Source organism: Molossus molossus, unplaced genomic scaffold (assembly GCF_014108415.1).
Source record: "Molossus molossus isolate mMolMol1 unplaced genomic scaffold, mMolMol1.p scaffold_m16_p_22, whole genome shotgun sequence".
NCBI classification, from domain to species: domain Eukaryota; kingdom Metazoa; phylum Chordata; class Mammalia; order Chiroptera; family Molossidae; genus Molossus; species Molossus molossus.
The window spans coordinates 14,812,321-14,824,601 of NW_023425358.1; the positions used below are offsets into that span (position 1 = coordinate 14,812,321).

General features: G+C 55.0%; 2 protein-coding genes and 1 pseudogene across 5 annotated transcripts in view; 1 reads left to right on the plus strand and 2 right to left on the minus strand.

The window, feature by feature from the left end:
- The first annotated feature begins 73 nt into the window (after positions 1 to 73).
- The window catches only part of DGCR6L (DiGeorge syndrome critical region gene 6 like), a 13,115-nt gene continuing 907 nt past the window's right edge, over positions 74 to 12,281 (plus strand). The window contains exons 1-6 of one of the 3 annotated variants that reach the window (XM_036276271.1): positions 74 to 275; positions 350 to 510; positions 5,648 to 5,748; positions 6,565 to 6,705; positions 7,245 to 7,332; positions 7,715 to 7,797. In XM_036276271.1, the coding sequence (XP_036132164.1) occupies positions 166 to 275; positions 350 to 510; positions 5,648 to 5,748; positions 6,565 to 6,705; positions 7,245 to 7,328 (597 nt within the window). In that variant the 5' untranslated portion in view covers positions 74 to 165 and the 3' untranslated portion in view covers positions 7,329 to 7,332; positions 7,715 to 7,797. Of the gene's footprint in view, positions 276 to 349; positions 511 to 5,647; positions 5,749 to 6,564; positions 6,706 to 7,244; positions 7,798 to 12,281 lie in introns of those variants that run through there. The other 2 variants (XM_036276272.1, XM_036276270.1) reach the window with 2 other exon arrangements.
- Positions 2,889 to 2,988, minus strand: LOC118640455 (annotated as a pseudogene).
- LOC118639785 (proline dehydrogenase 1, mitochondrial-like) overlaps positions 7,789 to 12,281 on the minus strand; it is a 22,072-nt gene continuing 17,579 nt past the window's right edge. For both annotated transcript variants that reach the window (XM_036276268.1, XM_036276269.1), the window contains exons 13-14: positions 9,095 to 9,183; positions 7,789 to 9,018 (exon numbers count right to left, since the gene is read on the minus strand). In XM_036276268.1, the coding sequence (XP_036132161.1) occupies positions 8,831 to 9,018; positions 9,095 to 9,183 (277 nt within the window). In that variant the 3' untranslated portion in view covers positions 7,789 to 8,830. The remainder of the gene's footprint in view (positions 9,019 to 9,094; positions 9,184 to 12,281) is intronic.

Here is a 12,281-nt window from a genome sequence, read left to right on the forward strand (position 1 = left end):
ATGGAGCCTCCGCGGAGGGGCGGAGCGAGCCTCGTTCTGGCCGACTTTGAAAGCGGGCCGCGCCCTGCTCAGAACTGTCGTAAAAGGGGGCGGGACGCGCCGCGCTCTGGACTGACGTAGCGGAGGGGAGCGTCGCTCCGGTGCGCGGTGGCGGGGTGTGGGGTTATGGATCGCTATGCAGGCGTCTTGGAGGAGGCAGCGGATGGGACTCGGCAGCAGGAGAGGCATTATCAGCTGTTGTCGGCGCTGCAGAGCCTGGTCAAGGAGCTGCCCAGGTGTGCGGCCGCGGGGCGGGCGACTGTGGCAGCTGCAGGTCCTGCCCGCACTCACCGCGCCCCTCTGCCCGCAGCTCTTTCCAACAACGCCTGTCCTACACCACGCTCAGCGACCTGGCCCTGGCGCTCCTTGACGGCACTGTGTTCGAGATAGTGCAGGGACTGCTGGAGATCCAGCACCTCACCGAGAAGAGCCTGTACAACCAACGACTGCGGCTGCAGAACGAGCACCGAGGTGCGCGGGGGCGGCGGGACGACGCACGCTCCTCCTCCGGGAGGTCAGCCTGCCCTGGGAGCTCCCGGTCTCTGCTGGCCGAGCCTTTTCCTGGGTGTCGCTCGGAAGCAGTTCCTAAAATGGGCTAGATCAAGGGCGCGGAACCTTTGCTAGCGCTTTTTTGGTGACAGATGTTATCAAGCCAGTTTTAGTTTGTCAGTTGCTCGGGTCCCCTTTTAGCCTAACACCCGAAACTTCCTGCTTGGGCTTCCCCGTGTTCCCATCCCCCTCCAGGCAGGATGGCCCAAGACCCACGGGCAAATCCTGGTTGTGGCGGTCCACATAGCGGTTCTGCCCCCAATGATGCCCCAAGTGTTGACAGCTCTACAGCGCCCTTTGTGGTCAGTTCTCTCTCCTGTGGAGCAGAGCCCCACGCCAGCTGTGCATTGAATTCCCATACACTGTGCCCTGTGACCCTCTCTGGGACCCCAAAATGTACCCATTTGAGTCACACACTGGGCCAAAGACTCGTGAGCCTCGGCCCCTCTCAGGCGTCTTCACTCTGGGGGCTCCGGAGCCCCTTCCTGCAATGTATGCTGGGCAGTTCTCCTTACCCTGTCAGGTTTCCCACTTTTGTTATTTTATCGTTCCCTTTCTTATTTATAAAAACTTTTAGAAACGTTGCAAAAAATCGTGTAATGAATGTCCATATGCTCTCCTGCTAGAGTCAATAATTAACGTTCTGCCAAAGCCCTTTACATTTCTAAACCTCTGCAGTACCATAGGGCTTCACCGCGAGTCTTCAGCATTCTTCTAGGGACTCTGGTTTTCAACCACAGCAGTGTTTATATTTGTGTCTGGACAAGCGTTAATGGTGAGGCAATGTCCTGTGCATAGCAGGATGTTTAGAAGCATCCCTGGCTTCTGTCCACTGGGCTCCCTCCCCCAGTCATGACAACCAAAAATCTCTTCAGACATTCTTGGGAGTCAGATTTTGCCCAGGATTGAGAACCAGTGCCTCAGAACAATAACACTCCTATGTGACTATAGTGGCTAGCCTCCTGAGAAAATCATGCAGGGGTGTCTTCTGATCTTCAGTCCATGGTCACATTACCTAACTCATCTCAAATTGTCTGTCACTTTACAAGGATTCAGTGTCGATTCATGCACTGCAGTTGGTTTCTTTGGTCTCTCAGCTTCTGGAAGAGTCCCCCAACATTTATTGTGGCATTGACCTTTCGAAGACTCCAGGGCAGTCTACCGTAGAATGTGCCCACTCAGGTTCTGTCAGATTGCACCTTCAGTGCGTCATTTAGCCTGTTTCTCCACCTTCTGTGTTTCCTGTAAAGTGGACAGCAGGTAGAGCCTGATGATATGCAGGTTAAATATTTGTGACAACAGTTCCTCTAGTGATACAGATCCCTTCCCTTTGGGGACAGGTGATATATCTCTGTCCAGAATTAGCATGTTTCTATCAAATGGATGATGGTTTTGTCAAATCCTTTTTCTGCATCTATTAAGATGATCAGTAACTGTTTGGTTGGTATGGTGAACTACACTGATTTTTTAATTCCTGGGATAAACTATTACTGGAATAAATCCTACTTGGTCATGATGTATTATATTTTTTGTCTATGTTGGATTTGATTTGCTAAAATCTCAAGAACTGCCTCTGCGTTCCTGATGGACATCCCTCTGTAGTTTTATTGCGATGTCTTTGTCTGGTTTGGATATCAGGGAGATACTGGCTTCGTAGGATGAGTTGGGAAGTGTTCTCTTCAGTTGTCCAGAAGAGTTTATGTAGGATCAGCATTACTTCGTCCCTGTTTGGGTGATTGCCTTTGTAAACATTTCCATTGAGGTATAAGATGCATGCACGCACAAATCCAAAATACATAGCTCATTATTCTTTTTAATGCTCAACTCGTGCCACATTTGGCCAGTGGGGGAACTTCAACCTGGCTCCTGTGGCTTTCTGTACTCCGTGTCTTTGAGTACTTCCTTACTTTCTGGTAGAGGCAAGTTTTCAGGCTCATCTTTTCTTGTTCTTTCCCTACCTCAGCCCCTCTTCTAGTAGACCGCCTTCAGCTTCCCCACACTAATCAACCTCCCGTTAGGATGGACCTTCCTCTTTGGCCCCCATAAAGCGTTTCCACTCCTGTCTTTGATTGAGTCTCTGTCAAATGCAGGCAGTGGTGGTGGCTCGCTCTTGCTGTCAGTAAGTAGTGCTTGCTCTTGTTTTGGTAATCTTTATCTCCACAGAGGTCAGTAGTTTGGGGAGCAAATAAAGCACTCAGAATAATAATTTTTAAAAAGGGAGTCTGCCATTTCTCCATGGAGCTTTGGTTCCTTTTTTGTTTGTTTTTTAAATAAATTGTACTTCATCATACTTATTTGTTAAAAACATGGGATGCTTCATGAATTTGCATGTCATCCTTGCGCAAGGGCCATGCTAATCTCTGTATCGTTCCAGTTTTAGCCTATGTGCTGCTGAGGCATTAGTGGGAAGATTTTGGTAACTCTCCAGACCCATTGCTACTTGTCCTTCAGAACATTTGGGCAGGTTTTGGTGCTGCAGGCAGTGGGCAAGCGCCCTGTGACTTTCTGCTTTTTCCTCTGACTTAGCAGGTGGTCATTGTCTGTGGTCACTTTCCTCGGTCATTGCTAAGGCCCTGCCCCTTCCACCCTGGCAGCAGGCACAGCTCTCCTCTTACCTCTGGTTGCTCATCCAGTGGAATCTGGGAGTTGACTGAGATTTGTATCAGCGTTTAATAAACAGAGTGAAGGAGATGACATTCCCTGCAATTATGCATTTCCTGAAATCCCGCCTCTCCTGGTAGATACATTAACGAGGGAGCATCTTTCTTGTCCCTGTGTCTCGAGGATGGCTCTTGGTTTTAAACTCATTTAATGTGATAAATGCCATAGGGAAGGTGTGCACTGAATGCCAAGAAACAGGAGACTGGAGAAGGCTGTGGGCACAGCAAGTGCCAAACTACTGGCAGGAGAACCTCAGGGGCCCTCCCGAGAAGAGCTGTGATGTGAGGTTCTGCCTAGGACAGAGTTGGGCTTGTGTTTCCTTATGGCCAGGGACCCCACTTTATGGGGAGCTGTAGCCACTTGACACTTACTGGTCTAGGATTTGGGCTGCATGGTGTTGTATATTCTGTTTTGTTTGTTTAAAAAAAATTTTTTTTGTGGCCCTGGCCAGTTTGGTTCAGCAGTTAAGAGCGTCGTCCTGCGGTCCAGAGAGACCCGGGTTCGGTTCCCGCTAAGGGCGCGTACCTCGGTTGCAGTTTGTCCCCGGCCCTGGTTGGGTCGTGCAGGTGGCAACTACTCGATGTGTCCCTTTCACGCCGATGTTTCTCTCTTTCTCCCTCCCACTCTATCTGAACAAAAAATGGAAAAATGTCCTTGGGTGAGGATAAAAAAATAAAATAAAATAATTTTTTTTGGTTAATCCTCACTTGAGGATATTTTTTCCATTAATTTTTATTTTTATTTATTTATTTTAAATCCTCACCTGACGCCCTGGCCAGTTTGGCTCAGCGGTTAGAGCGTCAGCCTGCGGTCCGGAGAGACCCGGGTTCGGTTCCCGCTAAGGGCACATACTTCGGTTGCAGTTTGTCCCCGGCCCTGGTTGGTCGTGCGGGTGACAGCCACTCGATGTGTCCCTTCACGTCGATGTTTCTCTCTCTCTCTCTCCCTTCCTCTCTCTCCCTCCCACTCTATCTGTACAAAAAAAATGGAAAAATATCCTCGGGTGAGGATAAAAAAAAAAAAAGATAAATCCTCACCCGAGGATATTTTTCCATTTATCTTCAGATAGAATGGGAGACAGGGAGGGAGAGAGAGAGAGAGAAACATTGATTGGTTGCCTCCCACATGACACCAACCAGGGCCAGGGATTGAACTGCAACCAAGGTACATGCCCTTGACCGGAATCGAACCTGTGACTCTGGTCTGCAGGCCAATGCTCTAACCGCTGAGCCAAACCAGCCAGGGCTTTTTCCAGTAATTTTTAGAGAGTGGAAGGAAGAGAGGGAGGGAGAGAGAAAGAGAGCAAGAGGGAGAGCAAGGAGAGAGAAACTTCAATGAGAGACACACACTGATTGGTTGCCTCCTACACATGCCCCAACTGGGGCCAGGGATCAAACCTGCAACCCACGTATGGGCCCTTGACTGGGAATCAAACCCGAGACCCTTCCATGCTCGGGCTGATGCTCTAACCAGTGGGCCACCACGGCCAGGGCTGTATATTCTTTTTTTGTGATTGGTTTCTTTCCATCCCATGATACCTCGCTCCTCTGCCCAGTCCTGTTAGGCTCCATGCTCATGTTCTCTGTATTGTTCTAATTTCAGTATTTGTGCTGCTGAAGCGAGCCCAAGGCTCTGTTCCTGTTAGTGGAAAGTTTTCGATAACTCTCTAGACTAGCAGTTCTCAACCTGTGGGTCACGACCCCTTTGGGGGTCAAACAACCTTTTCACAGAGGTTGCTTAAGACATAACAGTAGTAAAATTACAGTTATGAAGTAGCAACGAAAATAATTTTATGGTTGGGGTCACCACAACATGAGGAGCTGTATTAAAGGGTCACGGCATTAGGAAGGTTGAGAACCACTGCTCTAGACCCTTTGCTACTTGTCCTTTGGAACATCTGGGCAGAGGCCACACCTTGCTCTGGCATAGTGACTCCTCATCCTCCTTTTCCAGGCCTTTGCCTGGGTGGTCTCCTGGGTGGACTCAGTGGATGTCCCATGGATGGTGAGAAGGTTACACCCAGGACTGCTGGCCTGTGGCCATCTGAGCCCAGAAGCCTCCGGATCAAAGTCTCCCATCTACTTGGTCTTGAGTCCAGGCTACAGCCCTGGCCCCATCCTCACTCTCTTCTAGTGCCCTACACCCTCCTGAGTCCCCTAGAGCCTCACTGCTGGAGAAAGGCCCTGCCCTTGGTGGGGTGGGACTAAGTGGGCCGGATGGCTAGGTGGCTGGGTGTCTGCCAGAGCTCTGCCCAGCTTCTTATGCAGGGCTTTGGGCAGGCTGGGTCATCAGCTTGGTGCCGAGGCAGAGCAGGCGCTGAGGCGGGAGGTGTTTACTGGTCCCCTCCATCTCACCCTTGCTGCCTCCTGATGGACTCTCTGGTCTTGTCCCCTCCCAGTGCTCAGGCAGGCACTACGGCAGAAGCACCAGGAAGCCCAGCAGGCCTGCCAGCCCCACAACTTGCCTGTGCTCCAGGCAGCTCAGCAGCGTGAGCAGGAGGTATGGGCGCACCAGGGTGGGCACCACCTGGGCTCCGCTGACCGGGCATGGTGAAGGGCTCAGGGTGACTTGGGAGCTGCTGGCTGGCCCTGGACCTCAGCCTGGGGAGGGCTGCTGAAGCCTGGGGAGTTCTTGCATGTGGCTCTTCACCATGGGGTGCCAGAGTGTGCCAGGACCAGGTGGAGAGTATGTGATCTCCACCTGCTTCCCGAGACCGCGACCTCAGCTCCTGGTGAGCTGGGCCTGTGCAGGGCAGGTGCTGAGGAGGGGCCACTGTGCTCATGGCCTTGGAGGTTCAAGGGCAGTGGTGGGGTGACAGGGGCCCATTGGCTCCTAGGTTACTCAGGGACAACCAGGAAACCTGAATGTAACCAAGAATCCATGGGTGGTGGGGGTGCATGTAGAGATGCATGTGAGGTCCCAAGGCAGCCTTAAGGCTGGGCATGGGAGGAGGTGCCAAGCTGGAGCCTCAGGCAGCCTCAGGAGGGAAGTAATGTACACAGAGGCCCAGAGACGGTGGCCTGCTTGCTAGTAAGCAGAGGTGGAACTGGCGTCTAGCCAGTTCATGATGGTCCTGAGCTGTTGTTGCTGGGCAAGGCCTGGCACAGCAAAGGGAGGACGCCTGCCGGGAGGTCCCAAAGAGGAGAGCGTTGCAGGGAGGGCAGCCAGGCCCCTCTGGAGGGTTTCATGTGGCTAAGAAGGGAGTGATCTGGGTGCCTGAGCTTTTGGAAGGGTGGGGAGGTGTCAGGCCAGGACCCTGTATTTGAGGAATTGATGGGTTGAGTCTGAGCCCTTGAGCTACCCTCACTGTGGCAGGCGATGGAGCACCGGATCCGTGAGGAGCAGCGGGCCATGGACCAGAAGATCATCCTGGAGCTGGACCGGAAGGTGGCAGACCAGCAGAGCACGCTGGAGAAAGCAGGGGTTGCTGGCTTTTATGTGACCACCAACCCACAGGTCAGTGCCCTGAACCTGCCCTGGCACAGCCCAGGGGATGTTAATCCCCGAAGGCCAGATTCCATCTGGGATTTCAGGGCTGGTTGCCCGGGCAGGGTAGAGGTTGGGGTGGGGAGGCCCAGGGTGTGTGAGGGAAGGGGAAATGGGAGGAGTTAGGCTCCAGGAAGGGTTTCTGTGCACAGAGTCCGGTCCCACCGCCTTTCCCATAGGAGAGCAAGCTGGTAGGCTACAGGGGCATTGCTCACCTTCCCCACCCAGCTCCGCTGCGCCCCATAGGGCCCTCCTCTGCTCCTCTGCTTACATCTCTGTGTGCACCGAGCCTGGGAACTGCAGGCCCTGCTGTATCGTGGAATCCCAGCCTCTGGCAGGCTGTGGCCAGGCTTCACTGGTCAGCCCCATAGGCTCAGTGCCTGGCATATTCTAGGCTTGATATCTGCTGCTGGGCCCTTGAGTAAAGGAGGCTTCTGCCTGGGGCTTCTGCTGGGACAAAATGGGACCAGGTGTCATTCTGGACTGACAGTGGCCCCTCTGCATCCCAGGAGCTGACACTACAGATGAACCTGTTGGAACTCATCCGGAAGCTGCAACAAAGGGGCTGCCAGGCGGGGAAGGCAGCCCTGTGACCAGGTGGGGTCCCTGCCAGTAACACACGGCCCATCCTGGCTGGGAAGACAGCCCTGTCCCACACTCGCCACAAGTAACAGAAAGTCAGGGAACTTGTTTTCCTGATATCTGGCCACCACTGTACCAGGTGCCTGCAGGAAAGGTCACCCCTCTGAGGAGAGACAGGGTGGCGCTGGCTGTGTCTGCCACCCACCTTTGGGTTTTTATGTCTAAAGCTAGAGTGATGTGGTAAAGGGGGAGCGGGCCCAGCCTGCTGGTCTCGGCCCCAGAGCTGGGCAGGGGGTAGGGCTAGAGGTCCTGTACATTCTCACTCCACCAAGCACATCCCGACTGTGCCAGGTTCCTGGCCTCGTGCTTATTCTGGTCTCGGCCCCTCTCTTGGTAGGTGCAGCCCCCAAGTAGGAGAGGCTCCATAGCCCAAACCCTGTGTGATCGAGAGAAATAAAGGTGCCTCAGTATGGCCTGCAAGTGGCTTTGTGACAGCTCTGTGATGTCTGTTATGACCAGGACCCAGCTGGAGTCCTCCCTGGTAGCTCCGTGACAGGAACAAGCAGAGGGTGCCCCCACCCCCTTGTCAGAGGCCCCTTCCTGGGGCTCTCCTCGTGCAGACGTGGGCCCAGCCCCACCCTTTCCGCTGGGGTGCTAGGACCACATCCAGTCTCTTCTCTGGGGTTGGCAGCTGAAGAGTGGGGGGCAAGCAGCCACGGGCCTGTTCCTACCAGAGCAGCAAAAGCCTGGTGTAGGTCGTGGGCACAGGGCAGCAGGAAGGGTTTGAGGGAGGAAGAGACGGAGGTTGGGGAAGCACCACACACCAGTCCCTGGAAGCATCCTGTCTACGTCGGTCTGAGCCTAGCAGCCCTGCTGTTGTCTTGGGTTGTGGAGTTGGGGAGTAGGGATGCCCAGCACCCTGCAAGGTGGGGTCTGCGGTACAGCCTGAAGGGAGGTGTGGGCGTGGCCCCCAAGGCCACGTGATTTGGACTAGGCAGACCGGTGAGCTTTCTCCGGCCACTGGAACCACTCCCTCTCTGCTGCTGACCCCCACCTGAGGGCGCCACAGGAAAGGGCTTTGAGGGTTCTTATCTGCAGAAATAGTGGTTTATTGATTAGCCCACCTTCCTCATCCTGGCTACTGGACACCTGTAGGGCTTTAGGTATGTGGGTTAGACCCTGGTGGAAGGTGGACCTTCAGGTCTAAGGTCATGGGCTGGGCAGAGATGGTGGCAGTGCCCACTCAAAGGGCAGTCCTGATGGTCTCAGTGGCTCTGGCAGGTATCAGATTCAGCCTATACCTGAGTGCCCACATCCTGGTAGGAGCCAGGGGTCACAGAGGCCCCCACTTCGAGCAGTCTCATCGTCTTGGGTATAAAAAGGTGAATCTGTGTGAGGCTGGACTATAGCAGCCTCGGCCTAGGGGCCACCCAGACCGCACAGACCCTGCCCAGGCCTGAGGGCCCTGAGAGGCCGTCTGGTGGCAGGTGGTGGTGGTGGCGGCCCACGGGCACTAGGCGGGGCGGCTGAAGAGGCTGCCTGTGCACAGCCTCCGCTTGAGCTCTTGCCATAGCAGCTGCCGCTCCCGCAGGGCACCCTTCATGATACTGCTGTTCTCCAGGGCACGGCGGGACAGGTAGGGAAGCACCTCCATCACAGGGCCATAGGGCACGTACTTGTACACAGGGAAGCCTGCCTGACCTGTGTGCACAGGCAGAGGCAGTGAGTCCGACCCCGACACACCAACCCAACCCACCCCCAGGGAGGCCCAGCTCACCTAGTGGGAAGCTGATCTGGTCACACATGCCCAGCAGCTGTCCAAAGTACACCTGGCGATCGGCGGGGTGCAGGCCCAACTCCTCCATCCTGTGACCAGGCAAGGCAGCAGGTGAGCCTCCTGGGACCCCTGTGCTCGCTCAGCCCCTCTGCCACCCCAGTCCCCATCCACATGCTCTAACCTCCATACTTGCAGGGCGGAGCGTGAGTATAAGCTCTGTCCTGCCCAGATTAGGCCTCTGCCCGGCAGCACCCCCCTCAGCCCATGGCTACCAACTTCCTTCCTTCCCTGGCAGCCCCCCTCCTGCTGTGCTCACCCCTGCTTCCCCAGCCTCCGTCACCAGCACTCGGACCCAGCCACGCAGACCCACCAGCAGCCCGCCCCGCGGTGTGGCTCGGGGACCTTGCCGCCCTCCCTGCCCCCTTCTCCAGCCACTCTGCTTCAGTGCCATGTGCCACTTGTCATCCCTGGCTGCCCTGTCCCATATGGCAGCCAACCCCTGTGGCCACGGAGTCTCCGGAAGGCGGCCGGTGCTACCAGTTTGGAGCATATGGCATTGTGAAGACTTAGTATGAAAATACCAAATAACACGTTTAAATTGTAATATGTTTTAATGTGTCGGGTTAATTGAAATGTATTATTGAAATCAGCTTCATATTTTTTCATGTGGCTACCAGAACATTTAGATGTGGCTCACACTTCCACTAGCACCACTCAGATGGTGGTGACGGCCCCAACTCTACCCAGTGCCCTCTCCTGCCCTTACACCTTCCTTCACAGGATCTTACAAATATTCCCAGGGCTTAAAGTATCTACTTGATGATTCGCTTATCTCTGACTTCCTACATCGGTACATTTAAGCTTGCCTGTCTGCACCAGCACTCTGGGGCTGCCCCCACCTTCCGTGTCCCTCAGGGACCTGTTCAGCCTGGGTCCTCACACCCCCTCGGGCCACAGGCCAAGCCTGGCATCCCCGTCCCTGGGAGGCTCTCACTGCCCTGTCTCGGGCCCTGCAACCCGCCTCAAGCTCCCAGAGCACCCAGAACACGAGGATCGCTGGACCTCTGCATGAGGGTCGTCCTTTGGGGCTGGGCTTCAATGTTGGGGCCACCTCGCCTAAAGCAGCCCAATCCCCACCATGTCACCCCGGTCTCCAGTTCATGCGTCTCTGTCCCCCACCAGAACATGACCCTGTGAGAGCAGGGCTGCCACCAAGTTGCCACCTGACTGAATTATGGGGATGCTCATGTGGCGGCCTGCAAAGATGGCTACTGACCCCCCCCCCCCCGCCCCCGCCCGTATCCGTACCCTCTGCCCCGTGACTGCAGCTTCCAGTGTACAGATGGAGCTCTCACCACGTGATGTCTGGGCTGGGCCTCGTGGCTTCTTTTGGCCAACAAGACAATAGTAGATGTGACGGGCAGAGGCTTGCCCTCTTCGGGGCTTCCAGAAGCCTGAGCCCACCATATGGCGATGCCTGGGCGGGCCTGTTGGACACTGGCTATGAGAGCAGTCCCCTTAGCTGCCCCAGATGAGGCCATTTAGGGCCAACAGGTCCCAGCTGAGCCCTGTCCCCACTGCTGGCCCACAGAACATACCGTCGTTTGGCCACTGAGTTTGGGGTTGTTTTGGTGCTTGGTCAAAGCTGACAGCCTCCCTGAGGTCCCTGATGTCTGATCAGAGACCCATACTGCTTCCCAGGGAAGGTGAGCCCGCACGCTCAAGGCTCCCTGGCCCCACAGCAGAGCACAGAACTGGCCTGCAGGCGCTGGGCCGTATTTGTGGAGCCTGGCATGGGCCCTGGAGGCTCTGAGGAAGGAGGGGACTCTCAACTGGTCCTCGGCTGCTGTGACCAAAATGGTGAGGACAGATGTGTTCTCAGTGGGAAGATTCAAAAGAAAGGAAGCCCTCAGAGGTCTCCTGGTTCTCTGTGTAGTCTGAGTGGACTGGCCTATGATCCCCTCCCTAAGTGTGAGTGACCAACAAAGGCTGCTGAGTTCAAAACTGAAACCTGAGACGGCGGCACCTTCCACACAGCTGGCCCCCACAGGGCGTGCCACTGTGCAGGGGTCAGGTTCCCACGTGCTGGGCCAGGGGCACAGGAGGCTCTGCGCAGACATCTAGAGCCGCCCTAGCGCCGGAGGGACCAAGCCTTGATCAGGGTTCTATCACAGAATACTTTTAAGCCTAAGGGAAAGCTGCATTTTAAAATCTGCAACTCAATCCTGTGTTCATTTTAAAAGTCGAAGCCAGGCCTTGACTGGTTTGGCTCAGCGGTTAGAGCGTCGGCCTGCGGTCCATAGAGACCTTGGTTCCATTTCTGCTAAGGGCATGTACCTCGGTTGCAGTTTGTCCCCGGCCCTGGTTGGGTCGTGCGGGTAGTAGCCACTCGATGTGTCTCTTTCACATCGATGTTTCTCTCTTTCTCTAACCTCCCCCCCCCCACACACACACACACACTCTATCTGAACAAAAAATGGGAAAATGTCCTTGGGTGTGGATAAAGAAATAAAAAATAGAAAAAAGTCGAAGCCAGAACTAATCTTTGCTGAGCACAAAAGGTGGCCTCCTACATCCAGTGCCAAGCATGGGGCATCCAAGACGGGAGCTAAGGGCCTGAGAAGTCTCTAGGGATGGAGGGAAGCGGAGAGCTGGGACTCTGCTCTGCCCCGCCCCCACCATGGAAACAGACCCTCAACCCTGCCACTATGCTCAGGAAGGAGCTTTGGCTCATGTCCCCAACCCTGATGGCTGCAACTGTTGCACATTAGAAGGTGTGGTTTTCAGTTGCAGTTTCAGACTGAAAAAGCAGCCCCATCGTGAACAAAGGATAAGCGGTGATGTTACTGAGTCAGCTCTCCAGGCAGCGCCCAGCCAGGCAGCACCCTCACCCCGCCTGTGACTTTGCTGCTCCCTGAGGAAGCCCCACTCAGCAGCAAGCCTTGGGCTTGGGGTGTTTCTGCGGTGGCTGGCATGGGGGCCCCTGCTTTACTCCTGGGACACTTGAAGGCCAGCAAGACCAGCGCAGGGCCTGAGCCCCAGGACGGCAGATATGGGAGTGGCAGGAACTTGGCCCCCTGGTGTTGCACTTTCAGGTTAAGACATGAAATAAAAACAGACCCATGCATCGGAGACCTCCCGCGGCGTTCCAACATTTCACACTGTATTTGTGCATTTTAATAAGCTA